This window comes from Fukomys damarensis, unplaced genomic scaffold (genome assembly GCF_012274545.1).
Source record: "Fukomys damarensis isolate Sample0158 unplaced genomic scaffold, DMR_v1.0_HiC HiC_scaffold_39, whole genome shotgun sequence".
Taxonomy (NCBI): Eukaryota; Metazoa; Chordata; class Mammalia; order Rodentia; family Bathyergidae; genus Fukomys; species Fukomys damarensis.
The window spans coordinates 112,267,440-112,287,995 of NW_022900951.1; the positions used below are offsets into that span (position 1 = coordinate 112,267,440).

At 39.9% G+C, this 20,556-nt stretch overlaps 1 protein-coding gene across 1 annotated transcript in view; it reads left to right on the forward strand.

Annotated features, from left to right (window-relative positions):
• Nucleotides 1–20,556, forward strand: part of Adgrg4 (adhesion G protein-coupled receptor G4) — a 133,644-nt gene that overhangs the window by 66,619 nt on the left and 46,469 nt on the right. The window contains 7 exon segments of the mRNA XM_010642650.1: nucleotides 2,671–2,805; nucleotides 6,684–6,803; nucleotides 7,983–8,028; nucleotides 9,697–9,800; nucleotides 11,901–12,022; nucleotides 14,713–14,981; nucleotides 19,706–19,784. Of these exon segments, the coding sequence (XP_010640952.1) occupies nucleotides 2,671–2,805; nucleotides 6,684–6,803; nucleotides 7,983–8,028; nucleotides 9,697–9,800; nucleotides 11,901–12,022; nucleotides 14,713–14,981; nucleotides 19,706–19,784 (875 nt within the window).

A 20,556-nucleotide genomic window follows, 5' to 3' on the forward strand; every position in this document is an offset into this window, starting at 1 on the left:
GAAATGTCTGTTCATTCCGGATGCCCATTTTTGAATCGGGTCTTTATATTTGGGGGGCTGATTTTATTGAGTTCTTTATATATTCTAGATAATAGTCCTTTGTCTGAGGAGCAGCTGGTAAAAATTTTTTCCCACATTGCAGGTTGTCTCTTAGTTCTGCTGATGGTTTCTTTTGCAGTATATAAGCTTTTTAATAAGATGAGATCCCAGTTGTTGATTCATTGTGCTAGTTCTCATACTACTGCAGATTTGTTCATAAAGTCTTTTCCTATGGCAATCTTTTCCAGAGTTCTGCCTAACTTACCATCCAGCAAGTTTAGTATTTCTGTTTTAATATTTAGATCTTTAATTCACTTGGATTTTAATTTAGTGCATGGTGAAAGGTAAGGGTCCAGCTTTAATCTGTGGCAGGTTGAAATCCAGTTATTCCAACACCATTTATTAAAGAGGCTATCTTTCCTCCACTGAGGATGGTTAGCTCCTTTGTCAAAGATGAGGTAGTTGAGTACATCTGGATTTGTTTTTGTGTCTTTCAATCTGTTCCCCTGATCCTCAGGCCTGTTTCTTTGCCAGAACCATGCTGCTAATATCACAGTGGCTTTGTAGTATAGTTTCAAATTGGGAATTGTTATACCCGCTGCCATGTGTCTGTTGCCTAGGATGGCTTTTGCTATTCTAGGTCTCTTATGGTTCCAAATGAATTTTTAGATTCTTTTTTCTAGTTCTGTGAAATATAGTGCTGGAATTTCAATTTGCATTGCATTGAATCTGTATAGCACTTTTAGTAGTATGGCCATTTTCACTACATTGATTCTTCCTTCTCAGGAGCAGGGGATATCTTTCCATTTTTTTATATCCTCTTCAATTTCTTTTTTCAGAGTGCTATAGTTTTCAGTGTAGAGGTCTCTTGCTTCTGTTGTTAGATTGCTTCCTAGATGTTTCATTTTTTAGATATTATAGTGAAAGGAATTTTTTCCCTTATTTCTCTCTCAGTGAGTCTGTTATTTGTGTATAAGAAGGCTACTGATTTTTTGGGTGTTCACCTTGTATCCAGTTACTCTACTGAATCTGTCAATTAAGTCTAGAAGTCTTTTGGTGGAGTTTTTTGGCTCTTCAATGTAGAGTATCATATGCTCAGCAAATAATGACAGTTTAACTTCTTCCTTTCCTATCTTTATTGCTTTAATTTCTTTCTCTTGTCTAATTGCTGTGGCAACCTCACTTACATTTTTGTTGCCAAACTGCTTGCATACTGAAACTAAGTCATGAACTTTCCATGATACTAAATTGCTGAAGTAAACTTCATTTTTACTAGGAGAAATGCCACATAGTTTTGGTGTTTACAAGTTATTTTTGAAATATTATAAACCTTCATCCCCTCATCATAAACCTAACTAATTTTGAGAGGTAACGTGGGTAATAGAAAAAGCATAGATCAAAGCCACAAATATCTTTATTTAGCCTCCTCACTTGGTGACCTTGGATAAATCACTTAAATTCTTTGAGCCTCTGTTTCCTGGTATTATAATAAAATATAATTCTCAAGGTTGATAAAAGGATTGAGTGAGAGAATGAAGGGAAGGCTGCCTCTTTATTCTGTTTTTGCCTGGCACTGGCCAGGTTAGGACTCTGGTCCCAGTGTAGTTTGTTTATAAAGTTATCTTTCACTTTCTTTTTTTTCCTCATTGAGTTTTTGGTACATTTAGGTATATAGTACAGTTACATTCATTATTGGGATCTTGTACCTTTACATGACAGGTCTTGGTTCTCAGTGTTTCCCCTTGTCCCTGCCCTCCCTTCACCTCCCCTCCCCCCCTTTACAAACACTTCATTTCCATTTCTTCATTTTGTCATATTTTTTCTTTTCCCTTATTAGCTTTCCTCTACCCTTCCCACTTTCCCTACACCTTTAGCCCCTTTCTTCTTATTTCACATTGTCCATTATATCATTAGGATCTTATGTACTATTATAGTTTATTCACACCAGAGAAACTATTCAGTATTTACACACATGTGACTTATTTATTTCACTTAGGAGTATATCCTCAATATGTATCCATTTTCCTATGAATGAATCTAATTTCTCATTCTTTATTCCAGTGTCATCCAGAACACATCAAATAATATTGCCAATCAAATGAGTAAATTCTTTTGCTCATGAGCCTCTAGCAGAATCATTAAAAAACCAATGTCTCACTTCCTTGCCTTACTTTTAATGAAAACATTACTCGATAAAATGTGAGATAAGTTTATTGCATAGTTTTATTGTTTTGTTTTAGTTTGTTTTTTCCATTTTGAGAACTATATGAGGGGGAGGTAGCCTGATTTCCAAGACTGGCCTTTATTTCTGAGAATTAGGGAAAATTGTCTATTTGCCATTCCCCTTCTGACTGCTATTATAAACCAGGTGGAACCAGGTTAAAGGAAGAGAACCTCAGAGATAGGATTGGAGAGGAAGAGGTGGTGAGTGTGTGTGTGTTTGTGTGTGCCTATATGCACCAGGACTATGCCTTGGCCTGCAATTCTGAGCACATGTGCAAAGGGCATATGATAGCTTTATGAAGTTACTCGCCAGCCCTCAGCCCTGAGTGGGATGCTCTGGGTTGGGGAGTAGGATTTCACTTTGATGCATGAAGACTCCAGTTTTCATTTCTTGGCTTTTCTTGGCAGATTTACCTAGGAACTGTCCCTCTGGGGAGGGTCTTGGCTTCCATATATTTGCCCAAGTCACTGAGTGAGAGAATTCCTCTTAACAACTTACAAACCATCTTGTTTAGTTTTTTCGGCCAAACTTCACTCTTTAAGGTAAGTTCTTGCCTCTAATAGCTGTCATGAACTGACATATAATGACTCACTGTAATTATGAGTTCCTGCTATTTTCATGGTGTTCTGTTTATTTTAGAAGACACTCTCTGATTGATTCTACGAGTCTTTCAGCACAACCCCTGGCCTGAAACATGAACCATCATCTACTTTAATGATGTTCCACAGTTTTTAAATTTCACAGTTTCTCAGCTTTGTATAGGGACTTAAGGATAGTGACCAAACAGAGACCTGAAGTTGTTTCAAAGCCAAAAAAAGAACGGCATGTTCTCCTGATGAAATGCCCTTTGGGCTTGCCAGTATTTTCCTCACAAATCTGTCCTGGTTCATCAAAGCCAATATGCCCACTCTTGTGGGCCAGTTCCTTGAAACTGGACAGGGTCCAGCAGGACACTTCCCTGTGGACATTTGCTGCTCTTTCTCCCACCTGCACAGAACCCTTTCGGAGGGCTCCATCCCTCCCCCACTTTAAAATAGGCAGTAAGGTGTGATGACGAAGCACACAGACTCAGGGGTCAGGATGAGAGAGTTTGAAGCTGCTTTGCCGTATTCTACCTATGCAAGCTTGAGCAAGCTGTTCGATGTCCATGTGCCTCAGTTTCCTTCTATGCAAAACAGGAAAAGAATAGTATATCATAGAGCTTTTCAAAGACTAATGGTGACAATATGTATAAAGTGCTTATAATATTACTGGGTCCATAATAAGCACCATTATGAGTATTTGCATTTCTATTTTAACTGTATTTTGGGGGACTCTGCCTACCAAAGGCCCATTTCTTCAGATTACTAGCTGCTGGGAAGATAGAAATGTTTGCATGATGTTAAACACAATAATCATTAATATTTATCCTCCTTATTATCTCATCGACTTCTCACAAGAAGCTGACACTCAAAGAGGTTAAGTAATTTTACCCAAGGTCACAGAGCTAGGAAGTGGCCCGGCTAGGAATCAAACCCAGACCATCTGGCTTCGAAGTTCGTGTATTTAAGAGCTTACTACATTAAATTTCTCAGATGTGTTGCATTTCTAAAGAGATTATCCAAGCGAAATTTTAATGATTAAATATCCACAGAGTTATTTGGGGGGAGATTGTACTGGGTCAATTTAAAATATATCACATTTCCTTGCCACTTATGTTTGTATGATATTCCCCTTGTATTCTATTAGCCACTTTTCTGTCTAAATTTATTCTTGTGGGCCTAGTTTAAATTCTATCCAGGGTGCCTATCTACCTGTGGTTAGCAAGCCCCTGCTCTCTTCCCTGCCCCCTGCACAATAATTTTTAGTGGACAAAAATGTTTAATAGAAGTTTAAAATGTGATTTATAGCTGTCTGACCCTTTTGATAGTCTTGCCATTCATTTCTCTAGAAACATCTGAGATGCCATTATCTTTATCTTAATATCTCTCCTGTTTTTAAAGGGTTGTGTTTGTCTCTTGGAATAAGAGGTAAACTTGCTTTGCATAGATTTCTCACTTAATAAGTGATTTGCATTCACTAACACCTTCCATTAAAATAGATTAAAGATCTTTGCCAAACTTAGCCTACGGATGACATAGTGCCAGATGAAGAAGGATTAGAACTAGTCTTCCATCCAATTCAGATCTGGGAAGTCTCTTATAACTCACAGTGCCCCATCTCCTCATTGTACCAAGAGAGATACTGACACCCAGACAGAGGAGAGTACTTGCTGAAGGTGACTTCGTTTATTCACTTAATCATTTATTCATTCAGCAAATATTTATTGAATTCCTACTGTGTCTTATGTTGTGTTTGATGCTGGGGATCCAGGGCTGAGCCAGGGAGATACAGTGCCTGTCATCAGGAAACTCGCAAGAGTGATGGGGGAGAGTAGAGAACTAAAGTCTCTAACACTTAAAGGGGGATCTAAGGCTCAGATTTGTGCTACTGACTGCTGAGGAATGAGTGCTAACAAGATACACCACCCTTTAACTACCTTTGTTTTCCAGTTTCCAAGTCTCACAGCCTTGCTTTCACACTGCTTCCTCTAACATCTTTTGATCAAAATCTTAACTGTCATTACAACGTATTACCTTAGAAACTGTTGATGAGACACCACTCTTGAACATCATGTGCCTCATCTTTCACTCCTCCACCAGCTGCCGTTCTTAGAAAAGGAAAAGAGCACAAGGCAAGAGCAATGTCTATAGGTGCTCTGGGACTGTAGAGGAGGGTCTCTACTCTCATCTGGGAGAGCCGCAATGGCCTTGTGTAAGAGTATGCTCAGTAGACACCACAGGTCCTACAGGAGTTGCAAGATGGGAGAAGATGAGGAAGGAAGAAGCAGGAGGGCTCAGGCAGAGGCAACAGCTTCTGTAAAGGTCAGAGACATAACAGGAAAAACTTGAGCCTAGAGCACAAAGAATGGAGGGGTGAGGAATGGTGCTGGCCCTTCCCCAGCATGGCCACCATTTGTAAGTAAGAGAAATGAAGCCAGAGAAGAGATTAATTAAACCCTAAACCACTGTAGATGTCTCCACCTTTGGCCTTTCCACCATGGAAACTGTTTCCCTTAGACCAAGTTGGGAGGGTCAGTAGAGATCTAGTACACTCTCTTTCCTGACGTAATCACCGACCAAGGTGAAGGAGACTGTTTTAAGAAACAAGAGGACTCTCTCTAGCACTTGGTCTTTTGAACATCAGCCAGGGCCCTTTCCATTTGCTGATTTTACCTCTATATCACACTTTCTCAGGTAATTCCACTGGGAAGGTAGCTCTGAGTCATCAGGCTGCTTTTTCATGAACACAGTGGGTCCAGAACAGGCACTGAGTAGCTTCCTAGTAGTTTACAGGCTGCCTTCACAATTCCCCAAGGTCAGAGACTGCAGGGCTTAAGTGGGGTAAGGAGTGGAGGCTACACATTGTCTCTTCAGGAATATGAAGGCACAGCATCTTCTAAAAGTGGCTAGTAGGCTCTTCAAAGGATGTTGTCTAGATTTACATCCTCCAGGATGATTTGCCTCCTGTCCCTCCTGTCTCATGCCACCCCTATCTCTGGGCTATTTATGTGTGTCCCAGAAGAGGCAGGCTCTCAGCTGGCTCACCTTCTAGAGGCTTGGTCTTTGGTAATTCAATTAGAAAGTGCCTTATCTTGACATGTGTATACTTGTTGTTGCATTTGAACCAACATCCATTAAATATCTCTTCCCTGTCACTCACTAGCTGTGTGATCTTTATGTATACAGGTTGAGCTTGTTCAAGCCTTAAGTTTATCTGAAAAATATCTATGTGATGTCAGTGAAGACCAAAGGTAGTTTCTGTTGAAAGCATTTAACACTGTTGAGCACAAGATAAAATACTTATTGTGTGCTGGGCTGTGTAGGGAACACCAGAAAGCACAGGCTGGGGCTATAGCCTCAGAGCTCATGTTCTTCTAGAGAGGAGATGATTATCCTTACAGATTTCTTCCAATCTGGCTGTAGAGCAGCCTGCTGTCATTCCCAGTAAGGCTAGAAGAGGAAGTGGTTTATAACTAACCCACGATAGATTTAGATTCCTTACCCCTGCAATGTCAGGATCTGGAGAGTTATCAAGGTAGAAAATTATTTTTATTTTGTTGCTAGTGCAGTGCTGGGTAACATGCGCATGACCGTTGTTGGTTGGATAGATATTTAGATGTGTGAATAGATTAATGAATTATTCTAACTTGGTGTAATTGAGACATTATGTAAAGACAGGAGATGAGCTGAATGATCTCTAAAAATTCACTCTTAGCTTGTGATTTTTCTATATTTCATTACCTGATACCGTGTGTAACATTTCAAAAATTCTAGATTGAAAATGTGCATATCAGAAATTAGAAATTTAGAACCTGAACTCCTTTATGTTTCATCTACAGACCAAAAATGTCACTAAAGCATTAACCTCATATGTTGTGAGTGCCAGCATTTCAGATACATCCATTCAAAACTTGGCTGATCCAGTGGTTATCACTCTGCAGCATATTGAAGGAAACTGGGTAACACATCCATTTTTATCTCAGAATCCAGTGGCCTCAGAATCCCTCTTTGATTCTCCTATTGAAAATAATGGGCTAATTAACAGACATGAGCCAAAGAGTTAATGAAGACTGTCCTCCTCCACGTAGCAGAGGAGTGTTGCAACTGGGGTCTTCTAGAAACAATTCCTTATGTTAAAGGCATAGTGAAAGGTGAGCATTCTAGTGCTGTGACAGATTGGTAAGGTAGTGACTGAAGCTAGGTGGATCTCTTGGTTGTCCCAGCACGCTAAATGACATTTAGTTTCATTTCTTTTTGAGCGAGGCCAGCAACTTCATTCAAAATAACTGAACATTTGTATACTTTGAATTTCTATGAAGAACATTAAAATGTGTATTAATTATCACCAAAGGACCAAAATCATAGTCATATGGCATAACATAAGGCATATATTACTAAATGATCAAATTTAGCCTTAGTATAAGAAAGAATGACTATTCCATTCTTTGATGTTAATGTGTGTCCAGTGTGAAGTCTTAATAGCTTCTTTCATCCTAATTTAAAGACCATATGGTACAACATATTTTTCACTAGTCTTGATTATAGAAAAGAAAAAGAAAAGGAAAGGGGAAAAGGAATTAAAAAAATCATACTAAGTGAAACAGTGTTAGATGGATAAGCTTTGTTCATTTGGGCTGAGGCTACAGCTACAGCTCTCAAACCATCCCTAGTAATCAATTTTTTCGTGCCTCCAGTGTCCTGGACACTGTAGGAGCTGATGAGGTCTTAAGGGTGCTCTACTGAGGACTAATGCGAAGGAAACCCAGTCTTGTGTCCACAAGGCATGCCCTCAGCTGTGAACCTTCAATTCCAAACCTCCACAGAAATCACCTACTATACATCAGTCCTGCACTGGCTATCCACAGCCTTCTCCTGCTCCTTGCACCAGGCGACTGTGGCAAAATTACATGCTACCAAATATTTGAAAGAACATATACAAGATTATCATGCAGCAACATGCTGTTTATTCACTTGAGTTAAGTGGAGTTACTCTTACAACCAATTTACTGTGGTCCATGTGTGTATGTATGTGTATATTTACTGTCTGAAAAAATATTGAAAAAAACCTTGTGTGTATTTGTTATGGTGTGGCAACCCTCACAAGAAAAGGTATTTTACCTCTGATTTCTTCTTTCCAGAATCCTGATCAGGTTCACTGTGCCTTTTGGGATTTTGAGACTAACAGTAAGTATTTTTCAATTGCCCCCATAATTTTCCTGTTTGGCAGGTGAAATGGGAAATTGTGCTGAAGCTGCAGGCCTAGCAGGTTCTACAGAACACTCTGAATGACCAAGATACAGGATATGATTTTTATATTAGTTTAGGACATGGAAACTATGAAAGAAATCCCTTTTCATGAGACTTATTGGGAAAATCAGGAAAGACAGTGCAATTCAGGGGTAAATGAAGTGAGGAGAAAAAAAATGTGGATGGCCAAGTGTAGAATTTTGAGCTGTTTGAAGCAAGTGGAGGAATAATTCCCTGGCTCTTTATCTGTGCATTCTCCCGAGGATTTGCAATGTCAACTATTTCCTTTTTCATTTTTCTCGACACCTGGGTAGGCCATTTACTCTTTCAACCTTTTTTATCTTTTCACTGAAGAAATGAGACTTCTTGGTGGTTATCTATGGGCCCTTCCTCCCTGCATAAGTATGAGTCTTTGAGGACAGTAAGAGAAGATATTGGGGATGATTATTGCTGACTGGGTTTCTCCTAGGCTTGCCAAATCCGCTGAAATCTCTAGAGATAATGCCAACTTCAGAGAATTCCCACATGGAATCAGTTTCCCAAGAAATGCCGTGGCTGGCTGGAAGTCTTTCTACCGGTGGAAGCTCTGCTTGAGAACTTTCCCTTTTTTAGTATCCTTAGGGTTCCAGAAAAAAGGAAAATGATCTTCCTTTATGGCTTCCTGGGGTTCAAGAATGAAGACTTCTCCTTTGTGACAAACAGAAATAACACTTCTTCTCTGAGCCCCTCCAAGTCTCTCAGGAAAGGAATCCTATAAAGCCATGAGCTTCGTTCTCCACCATTCTTCAGACACCCGATGTCTGTGTGTAGTCGTTAATGCCAATGGTTGGGATACCCCCAACATACTGTGTTCCTACGTCTGGGCCTCCTGGGTCTAGAACTTCTGGAGTCTATGGGAGTTATCCCAGATGGACATGTTCTGACTACACTTGGCGTTCTGCTTTTGGGTAACTCTTCCATCCTTGTCACACTGGGGATTCTACCCCAAATCTGCTGTAGGGCCCAAGATCTACAGATTATGGCTGATGAGAATTGGTTCCAGAACCCTGAGCATGCTCAGGAGAAACTGGGTATGTGTCAAGTAGTCCAGATGCTCTAATTTGCCCCAAGGAGCTCCAGTTCTTGATATGGCTTGGGCATAAAATATTGGAGACCATCTAAATACTGTGTTGAACTGATTATTTCAGATAGCTACTGCCGTCCCACCAAGTAGGTTCAAATATCAGTATATAGTCCTCAGGTCCGTATCCTTCAAAAAATCTAGATCTGCCTGTTCTGTCTGTTAAGTACTTTAAAAAAAATAGCTGTCACTCCAGCAGGGTGGTAGAACTATTGTTCATGATTAGAGTACGTCACCATCTGTAGAGGTATGCTACAAAAACAGGAAAAGTGAAAGTCAAAGAAGTTATGTCATTTATGAAGTTCCCTCAAATTCAATTTGGTGCCTTAGACTTAATATAATTTTGGTGTTCAGTTATACCTCTGTCTTGCTGTCTTAACAGACAATGTTAATTATGATACACATTTGGATGGTGCATGTAATGAAAAGCTAAATATTTCGGAGAAAAGCAAAACTGCATTGAAATTCCCTTCTGTTTCCTGCAGGTGGGCTAGGTGGATGGAATTCATCAGGCTGCAAAGTAAAAGAAACAAACGTAAATTACACAATCTGTCAGTGTGACCATCTCACCCACTTTGGAGTTTTAATGGTGAGTTGTATCTTCATCAGCCCTCCAAGAATTTTGAAAAGTTTTATGAAACTTAGAACAGTAATATATATATATATGTGAAGCGAGTCATGGAAAATAATATGAAGTAGGAAAAAGCTCTTTCTTCCATCAACTTCATCCAAAGCAAAGCAAATTGAAGCAAATGTTGATTTTTCTTTTTATAAAATTAATGCTTGCTCCTTAAATGTCAAGCAATACAGAGAAGGTCCCTTTAATTCCCCTCCTGCGAGATCACTGCCTTTAACAGTTTGGCCTATATTCATTTAGATTATTTTCTTATGTGTATATTAGTATAAGGTTTTGTTTTATAAAATATAAATTTTGCAACTTTCTGACAAATATGTGCCCATCTACTTCTATTCTAAAAATACTTTTGTGGTATACTGTTATGTGGATATGACATAATGAGTTTAACTGATCCCTTCTGATAAGTGAACATTTTAGCTTCTTGCCTGCATTGTGACTATTCCTGTAGGATTAATTGGCAAAAGCAGAATTGCTGGAATAAAGAATATGACATTAAAATTTCAAAAATGCTATTAGGTATTGTGAAATTGTAGTATATGAAAGATATGTTGTTTAAATTCTTGTAGTGTTTAACCTAATAAAAGTTATCTGATCAATTTGCATACTCGAGTTTAAACACTCAGGATCATTGGTAACTTCTCCTGGTTTCTGCACTCCCTGTGATCCTCCTTAGCATCAGGACTTGCTGAGTTTTCCTTTCAAATAGGTCTCAACCAAATGGCTTCTCCACCCACACATAAATACTTTCTTAGTTCTCTTAAATTACTGCATTATATACTGTTATCTTAATATGCTGTGTGTGAGCTATTTCTCCAAATAACGGTAAGATTTTTGAGGGCTGAGAATCTGTTTTACTTCTTTCTTTAAAAATACCAATTCAACAAACATAAAAGTGCTGAATTAGTACTTGTCCCATTGTGAGGATTTTGTTTAGTTCCCTCTGAATTGGTTAGAGCATTACATAGGAGCCAGAAGACCAGGGTTCATGTTCCAGCTCTGTCAGTAACTAGCTTTGTGATCTTGTCTGGGTTGTTGTACTTTTTTTTTAAACATAGTTTGTTTTTCTGAAATGTGAATGATTGAAGAAGACTGTGGTTTCTCAATCTTGGCACTACTGAGCTTGTGGACACGTAATTCTTTGCTTTGAGAGACAGTTCTGTACATTATATGATGTTCAGCAACCTTCAGCTTCTAGATCCAATACATTCTGGTAGCACCTGGCCCAGTAGTGACAACCAAACATGTCTCCTGATACTGCCAAATGTCCCGGAGGGAGGGACAAGTTACTTCCAGTTGAGAACTACCAGAGTAGACCACTACTTTTTAATCATAAACCTCCATAACCATCGAATGAAAGTTATGGGCCTTCGTCCAGAACCAGTGCAATTTATATTGAATTATACATTCAAATAATTTTGCAAGACATTTCAGGTGTTTTTTTGGTCCTCAGGTTAAGACATTAGTAGATGATGCAATCTTTTTTTTTTTTTTTTAATGAGACAGGGTCTCACTATGTAGTTGAGACTGACCTAGAATTCACTATGTAGCCCAGACTGGTCTTAAACTCACAGCAATCCTCCTGCCTCAGCCTTCAGAGTGCTAGGATTGCAGGCGTGCGCCACCATGCTGAGATTAGATGATGTAATCTTTAAGGTTCACTTAATTTTGTGAAAGTTATTTAAGGTCTAAGGAGAAGGAACATTTTTGATGTTCTTTATAATTTTTTTTTTGGATGCTTGGTTCAGATAATGATTCATTTTGCATACCAATTTCATATCTATTATCTTGGTTATATTTTAAGTTAATGACAATAAAACCAAAGACTAAATGTTCTCCCAATGCTCGTCATGTCCCCTACACAGGAATTTGTACTAGGTATAGTCAACAAACAAAACATGGTCTGATCCTATATCCATCCACATTATCTGGTTGTGCAAGAGCTAAAGCAGAGATGTTCTAAGTCGTAGAAAACACCTGTTAGCACTGGAAATATTTCCCATTTAATTGTGCTGGTGACTAGTAAAACATAAAACACGTCATTACATTCCCTAGGATTTATCCAGGTCGACGGTGGATCCAGTGAATGAACGGATATTAGTGATCATAACATACTCTGGATGTGGCATCTCCTCCATTTTCCTGGGCATCGCAATGGTGACATACATAGCTTTCTAGTAAGTTGATACAACCTTTCTCTGAGTGAGCTTAATTTGGTTTGATGGATGTTGTTGTCCTTGTAACATTGTTAATTTCATGAACAAATCACAATGGGAGGATATCAGAGCCATTAGATTATGAAATGGTCAGGTTAAAACAAAACAAAATAACTGTCACCTCTAACAAAAGATTTTAACTGGATTTTTAAAAACAGGGGGCTGCAATAGAAAGATTTCTGTACCAAGATACAAGAAGACTAAACATACAATTTTGGTAATTTGGCTTCATTAAAAATAAGAATATTTTTCTTCTAAAGACACAAGACGTTGGGCTGGGGATTTAGTTCAGATGTTGCCACCTACCTCGCAAGCACAAGGTCCCAAGTTCTATTCCCAATACCAAAAAAATAAAACAAACAAACAAACAAACAAACAAAAACCCCTAAACAAACAAACAAACCCAAAAAAACAAAACAAAAGATACAAGATAGTGAAAAGGCAAGCCACAGATCTGAAGAAGATATTTACAATTCAATATCTGAATCGCTTCTCGGCCTTTTGGCAAAGATCAAGCGTAGTACAATTCAATATCTGACAAAAGAATTTTACAAATATATATATTTTTAAAAAACTCCTATAAACCAAGCAAGACAGACAGTACAATTGAAAAATAGACAAGAAAGTTGAACAGACACCTCACAAAAAAGGTTATCCATGCTTGAACCTAACTTTTATCTATATCGTCAATAAGCATATGACAAGTTTCTCAATATCACTACTCTCCAGAAAAATGCCAGTCAAAACCACAATTATGTATCTATGCCCCCACTAGAATGGCTAAAATTAAAAATACTGATGATAGCAAGTGTTAGCAAGAAAGCGAAACAACTGGACTCTTACGTATTGCTGATGAAAATGTAAAACGGCACAGATAATTTGGAAATTTATTTGACAATACCTACTAAAGACAAATATACATCTAGCCATTGACTCAGAAGTTTTACTCTTAGTTATATACTCAAGAGAAATGAGTGTCCATGTCCACCAAAAGATATATACAAGGATATTCATAGCAACTTCAGTTACAGAAATAACCCCAATATACATTACTAGTTGACTGAAAGAATAAACGGTGATATATTTGTAAAATACAGAGAAGGCAATCTTTTCTTTGTTACCGGGGATTGAATTCAGGTCCTTGCACTTGCAAGGCAGGCCACCGAACCGCTGAGCTAAATCCCAGGCTATATTTGTAAAATACAGAGAAGGCAATCTTTTCTTTGTTACCGGGGATTGAATTCAGGTCCTTGCACTTGCAAGGCAGGCCACCGAACCGCTGAGCTAAATCCCAGGCTATATTTGTAAAATACAGAGAAGGCAATCTTTTCTTTGTTACCGGGGATTGAATTCAGGTCCTTGCACTTGCAAGGCAGGCCACCGAACCGCTGAGCTAAATCCCAGGCTATATTTGTAAAATAGAGTGCACAACAGTAAAAAGGGATGAACTACTTTTATACAGTGCAACATGATACCTAAATCTCAGAGACATAGAATTGATCAGAAGACGCCGAAAAAAATATCATAACTAGGCATGTGATGCAGCCTATAATACCAGCACTCTGGAAGGCTGAGGCAGGAGGATCACAACTTCAAGCCCAGTCTGGGCAACTTAGCAACTTAGCAAGGCCCTGTCTCAAAAAAATCAAAGGTTCTGGGAATGTAGCTGAGTGTGAAGGCCCTGGGTTTTGAAGTGTGAAGTACCCCACACACAAGGAGGAAGAGGAGGAGGAGGAGGAGGAAGGAGGATATCATGTAATATGGTTCCATTTATATGAGTTCCAATACAGGCAAAACAAAAATTGTGGGATAGAAGTTAGAATACTGGTTACTACTGGTGTGGGTTGTTGAGAGAGAAGCACAGCAAACCTTCTGAGGTGCTAAAATGCCGATCTGAGTGGAAGTTCCACAGGTGTGTATATACATATAAAGATCCCATTAGTACCCCTTAAGATCTGTGCACCTTACAGTATACCTCAGTTAAAAAAGAGCATGAACACTGAAAAATTTAAATCTGTAAATATTGAATCAAAATTGTAAAAGAATCAAAGAGGAAAATGTATGTCTTTAAATTTGGAAAACACAAGGTCAGTTTCCACAGGGTAAAATTGTGATCACTTAGTGACACTTTAGGCCATAGTCGCACAATGACAAACATTGAAATCTTTGGAAATAACCATGTATCTCTACTTGAAGTGGTTTCCATGGTCACCCTGTTATTTGGTAATATGTAGATACAGCCTGTTAAACAGATTATAGAATTATTAGAGAAAAAAGAATAAAAAAGGGATCACTGCCTAGTTGAGAGAGGCTAATACAGTACTAATATGGTTAGTGATGGTCACTGTGCTTGGAATACTTTGACTCTATCTGGAAAGATGGTAGAGGGACTCTAAATATCAGTGTATGTAAGGGTTTTTGTTGTTGTTGTTGTTTGCCTTTTTTTTTGGACCGGGGATCAAACTCAGGACCTTGTGCTTGCAAGGCAGGCACAGTGCCACTGAGCTAAACGCCCAGCCCTTCAACATATGTAAGTTTGATGAGTAATCTTAATAGACAGTTCTTTATGCCTGTATTACACGGATAAGATGTGGCAGTGTTTAATTTAAAAGGAGACCCAACCTAACTTAACATTGTGTTGTTTATTCCAGCAAACTTAGAAAAGATTATCCTTCCAAAATCCTGATCAACCTGTGCACGGCACTGCTGATGCTAAACCTAGCATTTCTGAACAACTCGTGGTTGTCGTCATTTCAGAGTGTGGGCCTTTGTATCACAGCTGCAGTGGCACTTCATTACTTCCTGCTTGTTTCTTTAACTTGGATGGGCTTGGAGGCAGTCCACATGTATTTTGCTCTAGTCAAAGTCTTCAACATATACATTCCAAATTATATCTTTAAATTTTGCCTGGTTGGTTGGGGTAAGTATATCTGCAGTTGTCCTTAATGTCTCTGTATTAAGCCTGTGTGCCTTTCTAATTTTAGCTCTATGTTAGTCTGCTTTGTGCTGATATGACAAAATATGGGTAATTTATAAATTGAGGTTTATCTCTTAAATTCCGAAGGCTGGAAGGTCAAGATCAAGGAGCTGCATCTCTTGTTGGCCTTCTTCCATTGTAATGTGGTGGAAGGCATCGCATAGAGGAGAGGAAGAGTGAGGGGACAGAACTTATCCTTTTATAAGAAATCCACTTCTCCAAAAAAAGAACCACTTCTGCAATAACTGTGCAGTGGTGCCTCAGGTTACAAATTTAATTTGTTTTATGATTTTGGGGAAGAAGGCTGCACTTGTGTTTGTATGAGAAAGATGGCTGTGGTCATGTTTGTCACCCAATGCAGAGTTTGTGAACAGAAGCAAAATTTTGCCCAGCGCTTTTCTTTGTGAACCAAATTGTTTGCAAACAGAAGCATTCGTGTATTACTGTATTCGCATATTCATGAGGGCACAGCCCTTATTACCTAATCAACTTTTAAAGAGCCTACCTATCGATACTGTTGCACTGAGAATTAAGTTTCCCCACATGGACTTTGGGTGTTTTGTTTTATATCTAATGTCTCCTCAAAGCCTCATGCTCTCAGAGGTGGGGGTTTTGGGAGGTGATTGGATCGTGGGGGTTGATACTCATCAGTGGTTTAATCTGCTGAAGAGTTTACAGCTAAATGTGATGTTGGGAGGTGAAGCCTGGTCTGATGAGGTGAGTCCCTGGGGGTGTGGCCCAGAAGGGTCTGTCTTCCTCCCTCTTCCTTTGCTTGTTCTCTGCCTCCTGACTATCCTGCCATGAGCTCTTTCTCCTCTCTCTGCTGTGCTCCTCTGCCACGCCACCCTGCCTTGGAGCCAGCTGACTATGGACTGAAACATCTACAAATTGTGAGCCAAAATAAATCTTTCCTCTTTAAGGTTGTGGGTGTCTGGCATTGTGTCTCAATGATGAAGAAGTAGCTAAGACACTGGGGAGCACATTTATTCCACAGCAAGCTCCGCTAGACAAATTGTCTGGGACCAAAATCTGTTAATATCATAGGTAAAGAATTCATCGGTGTTCAGAATTTGCTGATGTTCAGGTCTGCATCTTCGCTTTATATATTGCTCTATAAATTTAACTTTTAATTTTTGTGATGAGTTGGTGCACAAATAATTATTGAACACTTCATCATGTGAAATTCTAGAAAGTCAGTGAACCTGTCAGATTTTTTAGCCCTTCTTCTACAAAAGTTACAGTCTCAACACATACTTACTGATATAACAACTAATATTTAGGTAGTCCTTACATGTGCCAGGTGCTATTCTAAGCATTTAATATACTCATTTTGTCCTTATAGTATTTCTATGGAAAATATTCCCACTTAATAAAAGAGGACACTAAGATACAGAGTGAAGATAATTTGCTAAAACTTACACAGCTAGTAAGAACTTGGACTTGAACCATCGTGTCTGTCTCCATAGCTGGGAGACATAGCTGTTGTGGACACAAAATATCCACACCCACAAGTTAAAAGAGGAAATTTTATTTAGCTCACAGTTTATAGAAGTTTCGGTCCTAGTCAGCTGGCTCCAGGGCAGGGTGTCATGGCAGAAAAGCATTACAGAGGAGAAACAGTTCATAGAAGTGCAGGCAGGAGGCAGCAGGCAGCTGCAGCAAACTTGCCTTTCTTGTTCCATTTAGGCTACAAGCCTTTTGGATGGCGCCACCCACACCCAGGGAGGGGCTTCTGTCTTCAGTAAATCCATTCAGCCATATCCAGAACTACGCTAATTCTACTCAGTGTACTAATTTAGTATCATTCACCCTTCACTCCAGTATCACATACCCTATTTCCAGCCAGCTCTGAAAAGCCCCACCTACGAGCACATGAGGCTTTGCGGGGATATCAGATATAAGCTATAACAGGCTGTCAGCTCAGCCATCACCTAACTCTCACCAGACCTCAGAACTGTTTGCCCTTGGAGGAAGGCAAGAAAATTTCCTAATATAAGTGCCACTTTATTGTTTTGCTTTCCAACATTTCTAACTGACACGGCCAGCTCAACTCCTTTCCCTCCCTCCCTTGTCTAAGGGAATTAAATGTGTCATGTACATGTACCAAATCTCCACAATTAATATAACCAGCGTGTGCTGCAAACATATATTAATAAAGATAAAAATGAAAAGAAACAGATTTGGGGTTTAGGAAGTGTGTGGCATACATAGGAGACATATGTGGGATAGGATACATAGGAAGAGAAAATTTCTCTTTCACTGCCTTTGTGAAGACAATGGCTTCCTAATTATTACTCATCTTTTTAATGAGTTCATTAACATAATACATGCTTTTATTGGATACACAGTCAGTGTTATTAAATATGCGATTGTAAGGAGCAGAGAAGGCAATATTAAACAGAGCATAATCCAAAAACTTGTTTCTGCTGGGGATTTAGCTTAGTGGTTCCGCCACCTGCCTCACAAGCACAAGGACTAGAGTTCGATCCCCGGTACCAAAAAAAAAAACCCAAAAATCCCCAAAACTTATTTCAGTACAATTCATAATTATCAGAAACACAGTGCCCAAAGCAATCAATACACTCCACTTGTGCCTGTCATGGGGGTCAAACTCAGAACTTTGTGCTTGCCAAGCAGGTGCAGTGTCACTGAGCTATATCCCTGGCCCTCTCATCTGTCATCTTGATCCAATCTGAGGAGTGAAAGATACTGAGGAAGAGGTTTCTGATAACTCAATATGCCTAATTGTGAAAGGGCTGTAAATGCCACTCCATCTCAGCTTTCCTTCTTCCTCATCACCATGCATTCTCTGCTCCTTTTCCACCCACATTCTTCCTCCTTTACTTGCTCCTCGCATGGTGGTGTCCCCCAGGCTTGATTCCTGACTCTCTGATCTTCTCATTCGTACACAGTACTGGGATAGAGGGATAGGCAAGAAAGGCTAATACTTGGAACTTGGAGGCAGGAAAATACTGAGTAGTATCCGGCGCACACTCTAGCCGTGGCCTGACTACTTTGACCAGTACAGAAAGATGCAAGGAGCCACTCCTAGACTGAGTGCATTACTTAGAAAGACAGCTAAAAGAAGAGTAGCTTTAGTTCCAGCTCTAGAGTTCTTGCCCCAAATGCTAAACAGAATGACTCCAAAACAAAAGGGATTAGATGACCGTGGCAGGAGTTGTGGGATTCCCTGCTGCTGAGGAGCCAGTTCCAAAGGGAAGTGGTTCGGGCTTTCTGCTTGGCAGCTCTATTCTGAAGGAGCAGGGTGAAAAGCCCACACTTCCGCAAAACTCGGGGAGATGATGAAAATGGTCTCCTGACAGCCTCCCAGAGGACACTGGGAGGGGAGTAAGGGACAGTGCTGAAACACCTCCTCGCAGGCCTCCCGCTGGCTCCCCTTCCCGCAGGTCCACAGGGCATTCTGCCAAAATGCAGATAAGCAGAGATCCAAGCCTTTGTTTGTGGGGCCTGTGTGGATACATGCAAGGCCACCAGGGAGCCACTGTTGAGCTGCTGCAGGGACTTTTGGAGCATTTAACCATTAGACAAATGCAACCAACTGTAAGAAAAAATAAATATTAGCATCTGTTTAGGTTTGAAGCTCTACCTACCTAATGCCAGAGCAGCCTGTTGTAAAGGTTTATTTAAAATTCCCATTCAAGACAGGAGATTTGTCACATTTTTAAGAAGAACAAATAACCAATAAGGATAATTACAAAAAAATATGGACATGTAAATTTGATGGCTGCCATGAAATTCCATCTTAAATGATACCTCCTTTGCTGCCTTGCTTCCAGCCTCTAAAGGGTCTCTTTGGGAAGCATCTTCACATGCTGGGAACTGTGCTAGGGGCAGGCTATCTGACTGAAGGGACTCGTGATATTTATCACAGAATAAGGCAGTGGAGGACTTTCCAAGATGCTCGTCATTCTGGGGTTTGGAACAACTTTGGAACGTATCTCACAGAAACCTAAAATGTGTGGGGGTGTATGCTCTTAGTTTAGAAGAAATACAGTTTTAGAAATAAAGAAATCATTTAAGTTTTGCAAACGTACATGAAATTGGATTTGTAAGCCCTGTGTCTATACTCACATCACGTTTGACCATTTGGACTGAACCGATTGCTTTATTATAATCTGGCTGAATTGACTGGTCGTTAACTGGTCGATCTAGTCAAAATGTCAAACTAGTAACGAGTGTGGAAAGAGCTTCCTTGTCAAAAATGCACTGAAAACTGCACCTGATTGCCTGTGCCCTTCCTCCAAGGTGACCTTGACAAAAGGATAGTGGGAACTAAGGGGCAGTACTGAAAGGGAGAAAAATATCGGCAGCTCATCATCTAAGAAGAAGTGCTCGATACGAACTTGCACTGCGACGAACTAGACACTTCTATTGCCAAGTTGATTTTTTGGCACTTGAGCTATTTTTAATAACCAGTGGGTGTTGTATTGGAACCATTGGCATGCTGTTTAATTTAGCAGATTGGAGAACTCCTAGAAATGTTTAACTTGGAAAAATGGGCAAACATTTTGCAAACAATGGTGTTTTGATGCCCCCACATCTGTGGCTCATTTCGACAGTATCTTAATGTATCAGTGCCACAGTCATTGATAGAAATCTTTCTCCCACCAAGTAATGGGATCTCTTTGTTTGCTTTCCCACTGTAGGAGTCCCAGCGATCACCGTGGCAGTCATATTCAGTGTGAGAAAAGATCTATATGGGACTGTGAGCCCAACAACTCTGTTGTAAGTAGCAGCATCCCTGCTTCTCAGGTGGTAGGGCTCTGGTGGGGCTGGGTTTGGTGGGGTGTTTCTGGCCAGGAACTTGGTCCTGATACTGGTTTCAGGGAAAACTCAGCCTGAGGTTTTCTCCCTAAATACAGTCACTGCTACACTCAGGGAATGGATAGGTGTCTGGGCTCTGTCTAAACTTGGGCAAAGTACCTTACCTCTTAATTGCTATTTCTTCCTCTCCAAAATGGGGATGATAATGTTTGCTCTTGATGTTATAAGCAAATTAAAGTGACATCATGTATATAAAGTGCTTGGTCTGTTGCCTTGTCCATGGCTAGTGCTATGTTACTGGTGGCCATTAATGTTACAGATCTCAAAAAGAACATTAGAAGAGTTGGTGGCCACTTTAAGGAAATACTGAGATAAATTGGAAAACATTTTCTACTTTTTAACAACGAAGGTCTGTCATGAATAAGATTGCAAAGCTTTCTTTGGTAAACTGGTTCAGTTTCCCTCCCCTTCCCTTCCCTTCCCTTCCCTTCCCCTGCCTGCCTCCCTCCCTCCCTCCCTTTTTCCTTTCCTTCCTCCGTATCTTTTCATTTGAGGTGTAAGCCCATCCCTTTGGTTTTCAACCACAGCCACTGGAGTAGCCATACCCCATCTCTTCAGAACCTTCTTTTACAGCCGTGTAAGTAGCTACATTGTGGTCCTTTCGGCTGCACAATCTCATGTCACACTTACCCCTATCCTTTCTCGTTAGCATTGCTCACAAGCTCACTTCCAC